The following is a 19,952-nucleotide window of genomic DNA, read 5'->3' as shown; positions in this document are numbered from 1 at the left end:
AAAAAACAAAAATAACATTTAAACTTTCAAGACAATTGACTACCACTTGCATTACTTGGGATTAGAAAAGTAACCAGTGATCTAGTATTAGTTTGTTCATTAACAGACTTAATGCATTATTTTACAAAGAACACAAATGTAATTGGGGGGTTATATAGATATTATTGTAACAAAGTAATTCACAGTACTTTATGGCCGCTCCAAAAACTGCCGGGTATTACTCCCATACACTCACAATTAAAATGCCATGTCAGTGTAAGAGTGTTTGTGTGTTTGTAAAACTACTAATGCATTTTTTATTATTACAAATGTCATCATCTGCAGCACTGCACATCCAGCACCCAAAAATCTATAAAGTTGATTGTGGAAAAACTCACATTTCACATGTATGAGTTTTTCTCTGCTTTTTTCCCATCTCTTCATAAATTCTTGATTGTACTTTTTGTGTTTAATAGATGCAGTTTAAGAGTTTTGTATTTTTTTTATTGCACTTTCAACAAAATTTAAGTCGCTTTTTCAGCACGTTTTTTATTTGCTTAAACATTTCCGTCTTAATTGCTGTACTTGAACTTTAAATTTAGTGGCCATTTAGAATTTTTAGAATTTTTTTCTTTTACACTTTCTTAGCATTTCGTGCTACTGGTGGCAGTTGTAAGGTATTTTTATTATGGTTTCAAGTATTTCTACTAATTTGCCAAAAAATTTGTTACACCTTTTAATTGTGCTGGTGTTAATTAAATACCATTTGCTGTAAAAGTGAGCAAGCGTGTGTTTGATATTGAAGTACAAGTCAATTAAAAATAAATTTAATTGTTTAACTTAAGTGGGTAAATAAAGAGCAAATAGAGGAAACATGTGGCAAGAAGAAATTTATAAGGGGAACAAAACGTAGTTTGTATTCGTTGCGAATGAAATGAATTACAATTATTAACAAGAAAAACATTTTATGAAAAAATTCAATTATTTTAAAAAAGTAGTAAAAAAGTACTTTTTTTAATTTGTAAATTCTCAGTCAAATATAAAATTTTAGAACATTTTAAATAAATCAAAATTTAAAATAACAGATTCTATACATAATTTGCAATTATTTCAAATAGTAGTAGAAAAGTACTTTTATAATCTGTACAATATTCAAGGAAATGCTGAATTTTGTATTCGTTGCGAATGAAATGAATTATAATTAATAAATAACAAGAAAACAATTTTATGAAAAAATAAAATAATTGTAAAAAGTAGTAAAAAAGTACTTTTTTTAATTTTGTAAATTTTCAGTCAAATATTGAATTTTAGAGCATTCTGAACAAAAAAAATTAAAATAACAGATTCTATACATAATTTTCAATTCTTTCAAATAGTAGTAGAAAAGTACTTTTTTAATCGGGATAATATTCATGTAAATGTTGAATTTTGTATTCGTTGCGAATGAAATGAATTACAATTAATCAACAAGAAACACATTTTATGAAAAAATTCAATAATTTCAAAAAGTAGTAAAAAAGTACTTTTTTTAATTTATAAATTCTCAGTCAAATAGAAAATTTTAGAACATGATAAATAAATCTAAATTTAAAATAACAGATTCTCTACATAATTTTCAATTATTTCAAATAGTAGTAGAAAAGTACATTTTTAATGTGGACAATATTCAAGGAAATGATGAATTTTGTATTCATTGCGAATGAAATGAATTAAAATTAATAACAAGAACAAAATTTTATGAAAAAATAAAATAATTTTAAAAAGTAGTAAAAAAGTACTTTTTTAATTTGTTAATTTTCAGTCAAATATTAAATTTTAGAACATTCTAAACAAAAACAATTTAAAATAACAGATTCTATACATAATTTTCAATTATTTCAAATAGTAGTAGAAAAGTACTTTTTTAATCTGGATAATATTCATGTAAATGTTGAATTTTGTATTCGTTGCAAATGAAATGAATTACAATTAATCAACAAGAAACACATTTTATGGAAAAATTTATTTATTTAAAATAGTAGTAAAAAAGTACTTTTTTTAATTTTGTAAATTTTCAGTCAAATGTAAAATTTTAGATTATATATATAAAAATGAAATGGTCCATGTATGTAATGGCATCACGTGAGAACGGCTGAAGCTACTTGGCTGATTTTTTTATTCGATTCGAAATTTTAAGGGAAAATTCAAAAATTCCTGGTAAAACTCGTATGCAGTAGAAATTTAGATATTTTCTTTGAAATAAATAAGAACAGGTCGGGCGAAGCCGGGGTGGGGTGGTCAACTAGTTTTAAATAAATCTAAATTTTAAATAACAGATTCTATACATAATTTTCAACAATTTCAAATAGTAGTAGAAAAGTACTTTTTTAATCTGTACAATATTCAAGGAAATGCTGAATTTTGTATTCGTTGCGAATGAAATGAATTACAATTAATCAAAAAGAAAAACATTTTATGAAAAAATTCAATATTTCAAAAAGTAGTAAAAAAGCACTTTTTAATTTTGTAACTTTTCAGTCAAATATTAAATTTTAGAACATTTTAAATAAATCTAAATTTAAAATAACAGATTCTATACATAATTTTCAACAATTTCAAATAGTAGTAGAAAAGTACTCTTTTAATCTGTACAATATTCAAGGAAATGCTGAATTTTGTATTCGTTGCGAATGAAATGAATTACAATTAATCAACAAGAAAAGCATTTTATGCAAAAATTCAATAATTTCAAAAAGTAGTAAAAACGTACTTTTTTCAATTTGTATATTCTCAGTCAACTAATAAATTTTAGACCATTTTAGCAAAATAATAATTAAAAAAACAGATTCTATACATAATTTTCAACTATTTCAAATAGTAGTAGAAAAGTACTTTTTTAATCTGTAGAATATTCAAGGAAATGCTGAATTTTGTATTCGTTGAGAATGAAATGAATTACAATTAGTCAACAAGAAAATCATTTTATGAAAAAATTAAATAATTTTAAAATGTAGTAAAAAAGTACTTTTTTAATTTGTAAATTTTCAGTTAAATGTTAAATTTTAGAGCATTTTAAATAAATCAAACAGATTCTATAAATAATTTTCAATTATTTAAAATAGTAGTAGAAAAGTACTTTTTTAATCTGGACAATATTCAGGGAAATGTTTAATTTTGTATTCAAGAAAAGCAAGAAAAGCATTTTATGAAAAAAATTAATAATTTCAAAAAGTAGTAAAAAAGTACTTTTTTAATTATGTAACTTTCAGTCAAATATTAAATTTTAGAACTTTTTACATAAATCATAAATAAATTTTCAATTATTTCAAATAGTAGTAGAAAAGTACTTTTTTAATCTGGACAATATTCAAGGAAATGCTGAATTTTATATTCGCTGCGAATGAAGTCAATTACAATTAATCAACAAGAAAATCATTTTATGCAAAAATTCAATAATTTCAAAAATAAGTAAAAAAGTACTTTTTTTAATTTTCAGTCAAATTTTAAATTTTATACCATTTCAGCAAAATAATAACACTGTCCAACAGCATTTTTGGAACAGACTAGTGACCCTATAATTCTGAAAGGGTTTTTTGAGTAGATAATTTTTGTAGAATTAACTTATAGTCCAGCTGATCTGAATGTTTTTTTTACAGTGGGTCAAAGTTTTAATTTTTTTGATCGAAAGTAGCATTATACTAACTGAAAAAAATGTTGTAAGTTAATATCTGAGAGAATTCTTCTTGTCAGAGCTATATTGTGGAATTTTATGGGAATCATTTTTGTGGAAGATCTTAACCCCCTATCTCCTCTCTTTAGGGGTCAATTTGACCCCTTTTTCGAGAAAAATTAAAATATTCTACGAAATTTTTTGCCGTATTTTTTTAAGTTATTACATATAGTAGTAGAATAGCACTAATTTAATTTAGATGAAATTTAAGTAAATATTGAATTCAAAAAGTATAAAACAAAGTCCACCCTAGTGCACAGCTTTCAACTTTTTGCCCTCTGTTACTGCTAGTTAGTATGCGTGCATGTGCATGCTTCTGATGCTTTGCACTTTGTTTATTAAAAATAAAGCTGTAGGTGTAAGTTTATAAAAGTGTGTGAGTGTTTTAAGTGCATGTGTGCGTAAGCTCATTAAACTTTTACTCATACATTTTAGTACTATTTTTTGTATATAGAATTAAATTAAAAAAAGTACTTCATGTAAAAAAAAACCCAACAACTTGACTTGTGTTTGTCAACAGAACTAGAAAAACAGTAAATACAACACAATTTTTAGCTGAAACCAAAATAATGAGAAAATGTGTGAAGAACTCTGGCTGCTATTTCAAAGCACAACAAAAATAATAAAAAATCCACATACATACAAATGAATTTGTGAGTGTTAGTTTTGAAAAAGGAAATAAAAACATTTAAATTAAATACAGGGGGGCCCATTGAAAAATTACAAAACAAATACTTGAGCAAAGAAACAACAAATCTACATAAAAAGAAAAGTTTTTAATTTAAAAAAAATTTAAATAATAAAATAGCAGCTACAATAGAAAGACAAACAAACAAATTTAAATTAAATTACGCAAAATTGTAAATTAAATAAAATTGTGATAAACAACAAAGCAAAAATAGCAACAGAAATCAAACAAATAAAACATTCCAATTTAATTAAAAACCAAAATAAAAAAACTAAAGTGGTACCGCTTTAAACAAAGACATAAAAAATGTGTCCAAAAAATACAAAAGCTCCCATATTTTTAATTGGTGGCGTATGTTTTGTCATCATTTTGGTGGCGATATGCGGCATCACTCTCATCAATAATATCAATTTATCAAACATTATACGCTTAAATGAAAAAGTGGCCAGCGATAGCATGTCACCCAGTAATCATCATGAGGCATCTGAAGATTATGACAACGCTGATAATAATAATCACCCCAATCCGGACAACAGAGGAGGAGGCACTAAAGAGTTTAATCTACATGCGGCGAATTATGAACAAAATCATCCCAAAAATATTTACAGATTTGATAAGGAGACCGGCATGATGTCCAATATTAATTCAGAAAACAAACAACAGCAACAGCAGTCATTAACATCTTCCTTGGCTGCTGCCACCACCAGCACTCTAATGACAACAACTTCTGTTGGCTTAAAGGCTGACCTAAGACAGCCTGATATTGTAAATGCAGAAAATGCAGACTCAGCTGTAAAGAGTTTTTGGCAGACTGACAAAATCATAACGAATGAAAGAAATATTGACACTTTACAAATACAGGAAATCAATGCCATTTCATCAGCCGCCTCTTCACCAGCAAATACTAATGTTTCTCCCTCATTGACTGAGCTAAAGGCATCCACATTTACTTCTACAACTCCTGCTACTAAAACAACGACAACTGTCATCGATAATGATTTGTTGAATCATGTTTTAGACTCAACAACACCTTCTTCCTTGTCATCATCATCATCGGCAGCAGCAGCTTCAGTTTCAGTTTCAACGCCTCTTTCACCTTCAGTGCTTGTTATAAGTGACAAGAATACTTCCATGATTGATTATGAGAAACGTGCGCAGGTTGTTGAGGTGAGTTGTAGTTTTTAGTTGAAGTTTTAATGGCAGAGCCACATCACATCTTTACATAACATATGTAAATGGTGTATTTGGTTTATTGTATTGTATGTAAAACAAACTTTGCTAAAATACTGAGGCAGTCGTGGTTCGTTATTTATGGTTCGATTTTGCTGATTTAAATAGCAACATTCTGTATGATGTAAATGTAGTCATTTATACAAAATTATCTGCAGTTTTCATAGCAAATTTTGTGTATAATAGTAATCTCTATTAAAAAAATGTTGTGTATAACAGTTTTTCCTATAGAACATTTTGTATATAACAGTAGTTTCTAAAGAATATATTGTATATAACAGTTTCTTCTATGGAAACAATTTTGTATAACAGTAATTTGTATAGAATATTCTATATTACAGTATTTTCTATATACAATATTGTGTATAATCGTAATTTCTATAGAAAATATGTGTATAACTGTTTTTGCTATAGAAAGATTCTTTATAACAGTTTTTTCTATAAAAAATATTGTGTATAACAGTTTTATTATTGAAAGTTTTGTGTATAATAGTTTTTTATATTAATATTTTTTGTATTGGGACGAATATTAGGAATTTTAGACGTCGTTTTTAAATAACATTGTTTAAAAAAAATTTAGTTATTACCAGGGAAACCGGAAATATGCTCTAAAAAAGTGTTTTAAGCGCTTTAAATATGCAGTAAAAACTTTAAAATATGCTCTTAAAAAAACAAACTTTTACATAATTTTTAACCAAAAAATATACTTTTATTTAAAAAATAAACAAAAATAACATGAACTAAAACAAGTCTAACAAAAAATATAATAAAACATACATCAAGTAAATGAGTAAAAATATTTTTCTTTTAAAATATCAATAATTTATATCCGATCACCATGAAATTAGGTCGTGTGATTTATGTCTATATGTAAGTTATTTATGTTGAATTTTGTGTATATACCAACATTTTTAAGAGATTTATGCATGTTAAAGTGATTTTCGGAAGCGGGTCTATATGGGAGCAATGGTGGTGTAGGGTATAACAATAGGAACTTAAGCTATGAAAAGGCCTCGAAAGGTATTTTTTGATGAATATAAAGTCACATCTTCAATTAAGGTTACCATTGCAATAAATTAAAAAATATTGACTTAAATTTTCAAATAAAAATCGCTGTCTATTGGATCTGAAAACATTTTTATACATAGAAAATGTTCTTTCGACATCAACTGATGTTACAGGAGGAAATTTAAAAGACAATATTTCTTTAACACTTAGAATGGTTAAGTTTGAATTAGAACTAAAATTTGATATTTAGATGGCGCTATTATGAAAATAGTGCTTATTTTGTATTAAAAAAAGACATCTATTTTTCAATTTTGAATTTTAAACAAAGGAAGTAAAACCCTGTAACAGAACAGCGAAAAATAAGTAAGACAAAATTTGTTTTTAATAAAGTCAAAATATGCTATTAAACAGTAAAATATGCTCTAAAAACGCAAAAATATGACATAAATATGCTCTTAAAACAAATATATGCATTTAAGGGTAAAAAATTAAAAAATATGCACTAACAAATTGATGCCAAAATTCTTAAATATTTCTGAAACGTGTAAATATCTTATCCATGTGCTCATTAGACTCACCAGAAAAAACATGCATTTGCATATTTTGGTTTCCCTGGTTATTACTCTAGAGTCTAGAGTTAACAGTTTTTTCGCTCTACTGTAAAACTTTGATTTGCAGATAGCATGTTAATAAACAAGTAAGAGAGCTATATTCGGCTTGCCGAATCTTATATACCCTTCACCAAATTATACTTCAAAATACAAATTTTAAATATTTTTAGGTAAACAAAATTTTTTTTCTAAAGTTGGTTTTTTTCGAATTTTTTTTTTAAATTTTGGTCTTATATTCGTCATTGCAAACGTCTTTGAAATATCTATCATTAGATATACATATTGTCTATATCAATGACTTAGTAATTCAGATATAGGTCAAAAATCGAGGTTGTCCTGGTTTTTTCCTTATATCTCAGCCATTTAGGGACTTTAAATAGGTGATTTTAAATAGGAAACTTCTGGAAAGCATGTCTGACAGAATTATTAAAGATTTGGATCCCGAAGATATCTGGGGTCTTTAAAAAAAATTGATTTCATCACACAGACGGACAGACGAACAGACAGACGGACATGGCTTAATCGACTCCGCTATCTATAAGGATCCATAATATATATATATTTTGGAAAAAAAAATATTAAAAATTTTTTATTTTTTTTTTAAATATTTTTTTTTCGAAAGATTGAAGAAATAGCTATCTAAACTATTTGGAACACATTTTGCTAAGAACAATAGGTAATAAGTTACATGGATGAGAAAAATCATCCCGATCGGAAGACATCGATTTTAAAAGTTCGTTCACTTGACGTGAAATCCCCCATATATACCCTTCTCACGAAGGTGAAGGGTATAAAAAGAAACCACTAAACCTACAGTTTTGATTTTTTTTATTTGATTGAAATTACTTCTAATCAATAGTGATGAGTTTTTGAAAATCATTCCATTAAGGTTTTTATAAAGCTTTCTGTAATTTTTTTCGAACAGGTAGACCATCTCCGTTTAAAATATACCACATTTTTTGACACCTTTTCTGTGCTCTTCAATTCTCTTTTAACAAGAGGCCAATATCTCACCACTGGTCTTAGCTCCAGGCAGTTTGAAAAATTTGCCTCTCTTCGTACACCAGATTATTGTTCTTGGACCATGGTGCCACATTATAAATGGAAGCATCCTCTTTTGTAAACATTCCTTGATGTAAATTTCGGTATTTATAGAGACCTTTGTAACAAAAGTTTGGTTTCTTTTGTCTAAACTGCATATTGCTTGTCATACCAAGAACTTTTTAGGAAAATTGTCTGCTTTTGGGCCCTAAACTTTTCTAAACATTCAATCGATCATCAGCAACATACAAATATTGAAAAATTTTCCAGATACGTCTTGTCATTCATTATGCAGCAGGTTTATTTTTTTATAAATTTTGACTTCAATTTCCGTCTTCTAAATTTTTAGCAGAGTTTTTGTCAGAAACTTTTTCAGTCTTGAATGTTTTTAAACCGGCTTTGGCTTTAACATTTCATACCAAATAGTCGAAGTACTCAGCTAACCGGATGTATTCCTACCGGATGTGTTGGGAGCTCTTTTGAAAATGCTTTCTATTAATAGGCTTTTCTCCCGATACTGTTTAATAACATTGGAATCAATTTGATGGCAGACCTTTGATTGTTTTGCCAACTTTTTGTAGGACCAAGTTAGGTTTTGTTGAAAATATTTTAGTACATACGCACTTTTTTCTCGTCACTCATGTTAATCAAATTAACAACAAATGAACTTTTCATGAAATCAAATAATACTTGGGTTTTAATGATAGAAGTGTGTTAAGGTTTTTTCGATCTAACTCCTTATGACATCCTTAGAATACCATTTCCAAATTTTCGCCAATGAGGACGTGAATTTCCGGATATCCTTCTTTAAAGCAGTAATCATACTAGTTACATTTTCAAATGTATACCTAAAATTCGTCCATATTGCGGTTGAACAACGCCAAACAGTATTGCGAAGTTGTCACACGATTACATTTGTGTTCAGTTGTGATCAAACGGAAAGCATTCTCCCACCCAAGTGATCATTTAAAATTGAAACCACAGAGTCATGTGAAATGCCTATGGCTTCCGCAATCTCACTCACTTTCAATCTCTAATCGTCCAACACCATATTGTGAATTCGTTTCAATTGTTGCGGGTGTAGATTAGGGTGGCCCTTAATAAACGAAAGTTGGATTTTGGCCATTCTCACCCTCCAGTTTGGTGAACATTAGCAAAAAAATCATCCTGAAAAAATTTTAGGTAAATCGGTTGGGGTTAAGACGTGCCGCAAGCCCTCTGAAGTTTTGAGATGCATTTACAAGGGGAAAAAATGCATTTTTTTCAGTTTTTGTAAAAATTTTGCCATTAAAAAATGACTTTTGTAATTTAATTTAAGAGAATCGAAATGTGTACGTAATTGTCGTTCTAATGAGACATAAAAAACAGAAATCGGTCAAAAAATGTTAAAGTTATTAAAAATTCGCCAGGCCATTAACGTGTCTCAGGCCACTAGAACATGAAATGTAGGAACAAAATTAACATATTTTGAGAAATATTAAAATAAAAGCTCATTTTTACTTAAAATATGTCCATATTTACTTGTATATGAGTTTTTGTCTTCGTAGGATACCGTTAACCTATTCTTAGGTATGAACAAAAAAATTTAATTTTTTTAACGGCAGTTTCAAAACTCCATTTTCAAATTTTTAAAAATTTTGTTAAACAAATTTCAGAATTTTTTGATCATCTCATTGGGATTTATTAAGAGTATAATAGGGAATAAAAATGTGAAAAAATTATGAAAATATCTCTTATAGTTTTTCCGTACCTGCGATTTAAATTTTGAAATTTTCGAGAAAAACCAATTATTTGGCAATTTTTAGGCCAATGAGCTCTATTTCCTTACTCTTATGAATTTTAAGTAAAACCTATTCAGAATATTATAGTCCAGATAATTCAAAATATACTCTGAAACTTCTACTAAAATCGGAAGACGTTAACCCTTAAATCGTGAAGGTCAAAGGTAAAATTTTTCAATATTTGGAATTTCTCTTGGAAAGATTTCGAAATGATCGAAATGTTGTATATTTTTGGGCCGATTTTGATGAAATTTAACAAAAATATAACATAAACTCTAGGGTTTATAATAACAGCACAAGAATGGAAATTAACGCTTAATGGCACTTGGGGTTAAAATGACACCAAACTTTTAAAATCATAATTTTTTATGGTTTTAGAAGTTTGGGGTCATTTTAACACCAAGTGCTATATAGGGTTAATTTTAATTTTTCTGCTGCTTTTGTAAATACTAGGCTTTGTGTTATATTTTTGTTAAACTTCATCAAAATCGGCCCAAAAATATACAACATTTCGAACATTTCAAAATCTTTCCAAGAGAAATTCCAAATATTGAAAAATTTGACCTTTGACCTTCACGATTTAAGGGTTAACGTTTTTTGATTTTAGTAAAAGTTTCAGAGTATATTTGGAATTATCTGGACTATAATATTCTAATTAAGTTTTGCTTAAAATTCATAAGAGTAAGGAAATAGAGCTCATTGGCCTAAAAATTGCCAAATAATTGGTTTTTCTCGAAAATTTCAAAATTTAAATCGCAGGTACGGAAAAACTATAAGAGATATTTTCATAATTTTTTCACGATTTAATTCCCTATTATACTCTTAATAAATCCCAATGAGATGATCAAAAAATTCTGAAATTTGTTTAACAAAATTTTTAAAAATTTGAAAATGGAGTTTTGAAACTGCCGTTAAAAAAATTAATTTTTTTTGTTCATACCTAAGAATAGGTTAACGGTATCCTACGAAGACAAAAACTCATATACAAGTAAATATGGACATATTTTAAGTAAAAATGAGCTTTTATTTTAATATTTCTCAAAATATGTTAATTTTGTTCCTACATTTCATGTTCTAGTGGCCTGAGACACGTTAATGGCCTGGCGAATTTTTAATAACTTTAAAATTTTGTAACCGATTTCTGTTTTTTATGTCTCATTAGAACGACAATTACGTACACATTTCGATTCTTTTAAATTGAATTACAAAAGTAATTTTTTAATGGCAAAATTTTTACAAAAACTGAAAAAAATGAATTTTTTCCCCTTGTAAATGCATCTCAAAACTTCAGAGGGCTTGCGGCACGTCTTAACCCCAACCGATTTACCTAAAATTTTTTCAGGATGATTTTTTTACTAATGTTCACCAAACTGGGGGGTGAGAATGGCCAAAATCCAACTTTCGTTTATTAAGAGCCACCCTAGTGTAGATACCTCAACTGGATTCTTTTCCATTTACTCATCAAGTCACGTTGTAGTCTGCTATCAATGGCTGTCAAACTCGAACTGTTGCCAGTTGCAGGAGCAGAGAAATTCAAAAAATCACTTACTTATTGACATGCCATGGTATATATGTTTTTAATCGTGCATTGGCTCATACTAAGTACTATTTTTTATGCAATATACTGTTTTGATGAGAGACGGATTTCTAGAAAAAATTTTAGAAACTACGATTTATGAGATAAAAAATAATAAAATGTTCCTAACTGTTCTATAGTTATTAGCGGTTTTACTTTTGGTATATTACATATATTAAAAAATATATTTAAAAATATGAATCTATAAAAACTAAACTAAAGCGAATTTCGAAATTCTGGAGAACTTTAAAATGTGTACAACAGTTTTAACTATAGAAATTTTTCTGTATAACAGTTTTTATTACGGAAATTTTTCTGTATAACAGTTTATATCTTGGAAAATGTTATGTATGACAGTTTTTTATATTGCAATTTTGTGTATAACAGTTTTTTTAATAAAAATAGTAATACAAATATATATTGCAGTATTCTGGGGGCGAAAAAAGTACTAATGAATATTATCTTGAATAAAATTTAATTTTCCCTCTCTGATTTGAATTTCTCACCTTTCCTGTCATTCAAAACCACAAATTTATTGTATTTCTCTATACTTTTTAACAGATTTTTTTTTAAAAAAAACTACCATAAAATTTATGACTTTTTATCACCGTTTTTATTTTTCTGTTTAATACTTTTTGTTTTTATAACATAAACTTTTTAAATACAATACATTAAATGCATTTCTTTTTTTTCTCTTACTTTAGCATGTAAATTTTCTGCTAAATTTGTTATAAAAAATGTGTATATTTATTTCTTTTTTTTTAAATAAGTTTTATTACAAGCAAGTTTTGGTTGCAAATTCATGCATGTATGAGGAAATGAAAATTTGTAAAAAAAAGTTTTGTTTTCACTATCATTTTCTGGGAAAACAACTGCATAGTAAATGTTTTTTTTGTTTTTGTGATATGCAGAAATTGTTTCAAAATATAAAATATTTATTTTGAATGAATGAACTTTTTGTTGGAGTTTTATAATAGACTTGCATACGAAGTTTAATATATTTTGAGGGGAAAATCTTTACATTGATTTTTTAAAACCTTCAGAATTGTAAATTGATCTTATGAAGGGTACTTTTGTGTGATTATGTTATAATTAGTGCCATAAGTCTTTATAATAAGAAGTTTAAACTAAAATATTTTCGCAATCTAACAATCAAATTGCCTTAATTAAGAACAAAAATCCATTGATCTTCAATAAACCATTAGATTTTGATGACAACTAGGGTTTTATAAATTGTCTTTAATTCTTTTACAAGCTTTTTTATTGAATAGGAAATTTAACAATATAAATTTAAATAAATAATTGATTGTTCTTTTCTTTTTCTTTCATTTCAGGTATGTTTAATCAAAATATTGATGAAAATGTTTCCAAATTAAATACTAATATTCAGATAAGTATTTATTTACTGTATTTTTTTATATTTTGATTCGTTATGGGCCTTACTACAGTCTAGAACGCGACATTGTACGTCTTTGAAATGAAAAAATAAGGCAATCTCAAACAGTTTTCTTTCTTATTGCAGTTTTTTGTTGATATTTTAATAGCACAATATTTAGTACAAATGGTAGGTTTTGTCATTTTGTTATTTCCAATATTTTAGCAATAAATATGAGATCAATAACGCGACAAAAAAAAATAACTCCTTTTCGACTGTATGTAATAAATACAAAAATCTGATCTAAAGTAGAATAATTTGTTGACAATTGTCATGTTAAAATATGACAAGCTATGTTCGACATTGCCTTTGGAACAACATTGCATGACTTGACAATGTTTGGTGTACTAACATTTGACGTACAATTAAAAAATTCATGAAATATTCACATTTAAATTACTACATATCTACATTTGGAATGACTTATTAACATATTAATTATTCTATTAAATAATTTAAAATAAAACATTTAAATGAGTTTTAAATGAAAATACCATAAACAATATTTTTGTTTTTGTTAATAAACTTAATTTAATTTGCATTCAAATGCATTTTGTGGCATCAGCAAAATTTTCATAATTCTCTCAAAAAAAAAATACAATATACAAAATAATATACAAGAAATTGTACAACAATTTGATAAAAGTTGTTTAACAAAAAATTCATAAAAAGAATAATAAATAAATGACTCAACACTTGCCAAAATAACAAACAAAAATAATCGAGAGAAAAAACTATCAGTTTTTTTTTTTAAATAATAAAAATAAAAACTTAAAAAATAGTCAATGCAAAAAAAAAACAGTGAAAGCTTTTGCTACTGGTTGTGTTGGGTAGAGTAAAAGGAGGACTTTGAGCGACTGGTACGTGAAAACTACAACTTCATTCTGAATAGTTTTTAACAGGTATTGCAACATGTGGCCGTGCGTTGTCATGATGGAATATTCTAGGCGTTTTTCGACCAATGTTCCCTTCAAACGAATCTGATAGTATGGCCAGATTTCAGCAGCTTATAATAAATAGAGCCAAATACAGAGCATTACCTTAGCGCCATGGATATTTGGATTTTTTATCGATTCGGCTGGTTGGCCGGTCTTCAAATACGATCTCTTACGCTTCGGACTATCGTAATGGATTCCATCGGCGCAAAAATGAGCTTCCGCGGCACTTTTTCACAAACTAAAGCGAAACTTCTCGCATATGACGATTCGTTGGCACAAAATTCGATATTTTCGAAGCAAACAAAACTTTGTTGTTTGCAGTATGATACTAAGGAGTGAGATCGAAAAAAACCTTAACACAGGTTTTTCCTTAAAACTGTTAACCCAAGTATTATGTTTAATGTCAATTATGTTCATTTATTGTTAATCAGATTAAAATGAGTGACGAGAAAAAAGTGCGTACTGAAATTATTAAATATTTTCAACAAAACCCAACTTGGTCCTACAGAAAGTCGGCCAAACAATTCCCATGTTATTAAACATTATCGGGAGAACTTGTCTATTGATAGAAAACCTGGTTCAGGTAGAATTAATGGTCCACATGCTGTTTATATAAGCAATAAATAGAGAGTATTTTCAAAAGAGCTAACAACACATCTGGTAGAAAAGCAGTCCGGTTAGCTCAGTACTCGGACTATTTGGTACAAAAAGTTAAATACAGGTTTAAAACAGACAAGGCTCAAAAAGTTCCCGACAGGAATGTCCCAAAAGTTCTTGATATGGCAAGCAATTGTGGCAAAACAAGCCAAACATTTGTTACAAAGGGCTCTATAAATACCGAAATTTACATCAAGGAATGTTTACAAATGAAAATGTTTACATTCCTAAAACTTCTTAATGTGTCCACTTATTTTTGGCCTGATTTGGCATTCTGTGATATTTTGAGTTTATATATAAAAAATTGAATTTTTTTCAGAAATATGAGTGATCACAGATCGATCTCCTTTTCTTGATTAAACGCTTATTGGCCAAGTTATTATCGAATTTAGATATTTCGAGTTTTTATATAAAAAAACGATTTTTGGTCAGAAATATGAGTGATCACAGATCGAGCTCCTTTTCTTGATTAAACGCTTATTGGCCAAGTTATTAGCGAATTTAGATATTTTGAGTTTTTATATAAAAAATTGATTTTTGGTCAGAAATATGAGTGATCCCAGATCGAAATATGAGTGATCACAGATCGATCTGCTTTTCTTTATTAAACGTTTATTGGCCAAGTTTAGATATTTTGAGTTCTTTATATAAATCGACTTTTGGTCAGAAGTATGAGTGATCACAGATCGAGCTCCTTTTCTTGATTAAACGCTTATTGGACAAGTTATTAGCGATTTTAGATATTTTAAGTTTTTATATAAAAAATCGATTTTTTTTCCCAAAAATTAGTGATCACAGATCGAGCTCCTTTTCTTGATTAAACGCTTATTGGCCAAGTTATTAGCGAGTTTAAATATTTCGAGTTTTTATATAAAAAATCGATTTTTTGCAAGAAATATAAGTGACCACAGACCGAGCTCCTTTTCTTGATTAAACGCTTATTGGACAAGTTATTAGCGATTTTAGATATTTTAAGTTTTTATATAAAAAATCGATTTTTTTTCCCAAAAATTAGTGATCACAGATCGAGCTCCTTTTCTTGATTAAACGCTTATTGGCCAAGTTATTAGCGAATTTAAATATTTCGAGTTTTTATATAAAAAATCGATTTTTTGCAAGAAATATAAGTGACCACAGACCGAGCTCCTTTTCTTGATTAAACGCTTATTGGCCAAGTTATTAGCGAATTTAGATATTTTGAGTTTTTATATAAAAAATCGATTTTTGTTCAGAAATATGAGTGATCACAGCACTATAAACATCTTAATGAAAGGGTTTCCGGAAAAGGTTCTTAAATTCATAACTATTGATTAGAAGTATAAAAATAATATTTTTTGTAAATTGTAATAATAATTTCAATCAAATTAAAAAAAACTGTAGGTTTAGTGGTTTCTTTTTTATTAACATTTATGTATGTTAAGATTTTTTCGATCTCACTTATAATGTTCAATAACTAAGTGCGAATAAATTAATAAATGATTTTGCAAGCTCTAGTTGAGTTTTACAACAATCTTCATGAAGTAATGCCTTCAATTCTGTTATTAAATACTATTTCATACTGTAAAGTCAGCATATTCTAACCATTTATTTTAGCTTTCACTGTCTTTAATAATATTTTTTCATGTATTTTTATTTTTTCAATTGCTAACAACACAATAAACTATAAAATATTTAAAGTTTTTATGTTTGTATTTTTTGACAATAAATGTATTATAGACAAATAAATATTTTTTCGTTTATTTTTTTTATCATGTGTATAAAACAGTCATACAAACGATTTGCACTTTTCAGTTAAGTGTTTCAAATATTTTACACATGAATGCAAAAACATGAAGTGAGATTTACAAAAAAAAAAAAAATAATCTACATATATTTATCGGTTATAGTTTTTATGTGACCAGATGTTGTAGGAAATGTTCAAGATGTGCAAGATATTTACATGCTGCAGATAGACATGATAAAAGATTTATTTTTATACAATAATGCTTATTTGGCATGTTTGAAATTAATTTATAAAAAAATCAGTATGAAACTTTAAAGTCCCCTGGGGACTGCGGGAGGTGCTCTCAAAGTCATAGCAGCCAAATCAAGGATATGCTTAAGGGTCCCAATAAAGAACCAACATTTATTTCAATTATTATTCTTTATATAAAGAATCGAAGCAGATCCCTGATACCTGGGACAGGGGACCTCAAAGGCATATCAGACATATGCTTAAGTATCTCAATAAAGAACCCAAATTTATTCCATTATTCTTCTAGTCTATATTTGTTTAATAAAAACGCATTGTTATGTATTCCAATGAAATTTAAACATCCATTTTAATATGTAAACTGAAAAAAATTACTAAATATCTAAATGACAACTTCTAGTTATGAATAATACAACAAATCCTAATCCAATACATTTAATTTTATTATTTATTCATAATTCTTGTTGCGTTGTTGTTAAAAAAAAGCAATCCAGACATTATTGGCTGTTTAAATATTGTAATATTTATTATGGAAATCCAAACCACTCCACGTCAAGGCCCAAATTTCAATGAATTATTGCGTGCTGGATTAAAGCTTTTAATCAAAATCATAAAAAAACTAAATTTAGTAATAACAATATTCAATTTAATACAATAAAACTACAGCAAAAATAAAATAACAAGAGTTTTATGCAAATATTCATCACATCAAAATAACTACGATTTGAAAATGCCTAAAAGTAGGCAACGATTTATTAATATTTATTTACTCCAGGGTATTTATTGTTTAAATATTGATTTCAATGCAGTTTGCTGGTGTTTGTTTGTTATGCTTACACACATTTATATATTTTAACACATTTTCAGATATTCTCACTTATAGATTCATCACACCTAAACGTTATTGCTTCGAATATCAATTATTTTCTTTTCTTTGAAGTTTTTCTTTTTTTTTTTTGTGGTGTGTTGCTATTACTTTTCGTTTATTGCCAGACAAGGAGTCTTGGGTGGAAACATTTCTAGAACAACTTGAACAGAAGTAGTAAAAAAGTTAAATAAGTAATATATGTATGTATGTATTATATAAATACCCTGTGGAAAATTTCAAGTTTTAGCTGACAGGGATTGAATCAAAATATTATGGAAATAAAGATATTATTACAGAGATTATCCAGCATAAAAAATGTGTTTTAGTTTTAATAGGGGTCCTTTACAGGCCCTACAAATTCAACTATTTTTATGCAGAAATTTCGGATTTAGCCTATTTGATTTAAAATTCCAAATTCTCTAACGGAAAACAGTTTTACATACGCTAGAGTGTTTTAAATATAACATGTTCGCCTTTTAACAGCCTCATACCAAATGTGCTCCGCTAAAATTCCCATTTTCATTTAAATAACAAATTTCCCACAGGAACATTCTTGAATTTTCTATTGGGTTTCATTGAAATGTTATTGACTTACAAGTAAAGTAATGCTATTTAGTAAGAGTATTTTCTAAAAAGCTTTTATTTTTCTTTCTTTTTTATGTTTCAAGTATTTTATGGAATATTTTTTGATTGGCAAATACTCTTTAAATTTTCAAACTTTGCTTAAAAGGTAAATTAGTTATATGTACATCACATCATTTGGTTTTTAACTAAAAAATAAAAAAAAAAACATTTTAAGTGGTTCAAAGAAAATCCCTTAGGAATCTTAAACACTTTAATATTGTCTATCTTTTAAAAACTTGTAGTACCTAGTATATTCCTCTAAATTGCTGGGCCTCTCTTTTTTTTTTTGCATTCAACTTAAATTTCGATCGACCATCAAGAAAATCATGTAGGTGGTTATCTCCAACTTAACCCACCACTACTGGTATCTATTACTTTATCATGTTGGAGTATGTTTAGCTACGAGTACAATGTTCTTAGTACATTAAGTTACATGTTTGCAGAACAGAAAGAACAAGACAAGACATTTGTTTTGCAATGGATTGCAAAGATAAAAAAGAAAGAAAAAAATGTTGTAAAATGTTCAAGGTCAATTTCAATGTAGTCGTAAACAAACAAAAATTCAAGTTTAATTTTACACAGCACAGACATAGATACACATGCAGATTTACAGTTGTTGGTTCAAAATTTTCAGCAATATTTTTAAAGTTTAAGCAAAATTTTTTTATTAAAACTGAGGAAAAAATTTAGAAAATGCAGTTGGTTATGCAAGTTTCAAAGATGTTGGCTATTTGTTTAATAACTACTAAATTCAGCAATTTAGTAGTTCGATTGAAAAACAAGGTTTAAGTAAAAGTTCATAAATATTTCAGGTTTAAAAGAAACTATCATGAAAATTTTAAACATATTTGCATAATACATTAGTAGTTTTTCATTGTCTTAGTTTTTATTCTTACTCTACTTTATTTAAACTAATTCTTATTTTTATTTAAATAAATTATTAAACATTTTAAAGGCAACAAGCTCTTTATATGAAACACTACAGGCAGCCCTTTTTTGGTCAACATTTTTTTTCCAACAATTTTGTGGCTTTAGCAAAAAAAATGTCCTTTTTGTAATACATGCAAATTTTGAAATCTAAAAACCGCAAAAGACTGCATATTTTTAGGGGGGCAAAAGAAAATATAACAAAATATGCCATATTTTGTTAACTAAACAGCTAGAACAACTTTCAATATGAGAACATACAGACTAGGGTGTTCCTTGTTTTAAACTTTTTCGATTTTCAATTAATGTTGGATGCCGTTACCGCTAAGCTACCGTTGCGCCTAAAATACCCTTTTAATTGAACCACATTTACTGCTGAAATACCGTTACTGAAATAATTGCAATTACCGTAACCGTTATTCTTTATGTTAATAATTCTAAATTATGAAAATACCCAATTTGGTTTTCCGTTGTTGAGTTTATTGAAATGTAATGAAATACAAACTTTGTCTATTTATTTAAAATGTTTGTAGACTTTATTAATAAATAATGTCAGACCGAAATTATCGTTATCATATAATACCGCTTCCGAAATAACAGCAAATACCGTTAGTGCTGAAATACCGTTACCGAAATAATCAAAATTATCGATATCCTTACCATTTTACCGTTTAGAATCGGTCTAAAATAGTTTTCCGTCATCTAAAAACAAAATGCTGAAAATTTGAACAAAAGCTGATAACTTTTAACGTTTTTTTTTAAGTTTCGAGTTTTGGATTTAAAATAAAATAATCAAATTAAAAATCGTTTGTGTATTTCATTTACCTCGTAAACTTGATATTAAAATAAATTAAATCCCAAATTACGCATTATCAAAATTATTTTTACACGAAATTTCTTAAAATTGT

The 19,952-nt window shown here is 27.5% G+C and overlaps 1 protein-coding gene across 3 annotated transcripts in view; it reads left to right on the top strand.

Annotated features, from left to right (window-relative positions):
• alpha-Man-Ia (alpha-Mannosidase class I a) overlaps positions 1–19,952 on the top strand; it is a 342,150-nt gene that overhangs the window by 256,172 nt on the left and 66,026 nt on the right. The window contains exon 1 of one of the 3 annotated variants that reach the window (XM_065506851.1): positions 4,358–5,543. The exons of the other annotated variants lie outside the window; for them this stretch is intronic. Within the exon in view, the coding sequence (XP_065362923.1) occupies positions 4,683–5,543 (861 nt within the window). The 5' untranslated portion in view covers positions 4,358–4,682. Of the gene's footprint in view, positions 1–4,357; positions 5,544–19,952 lie in introns of those variants that run through there. 3 annotated transcript variants of the gene reach the window in all.

Source organism: Calliphora vicina, chromosome 4 (genome assembly GCF_958450345.1).
Source record: "Calliphora vicina chromosome 4, idCalVici1.1, whole genome shotgun sequence".
Classification (NCBI taxonomy): Eukaryota; Metazoa; Arthropoda; class Insecta; order Diptera; family Calliphoridae; genus Calliphora; species Calliphora vicina.
Note: the sequence above shows the minus strand (reverse complement) of the source record. Positions and strands in the feature narration are given on the sequence as shown.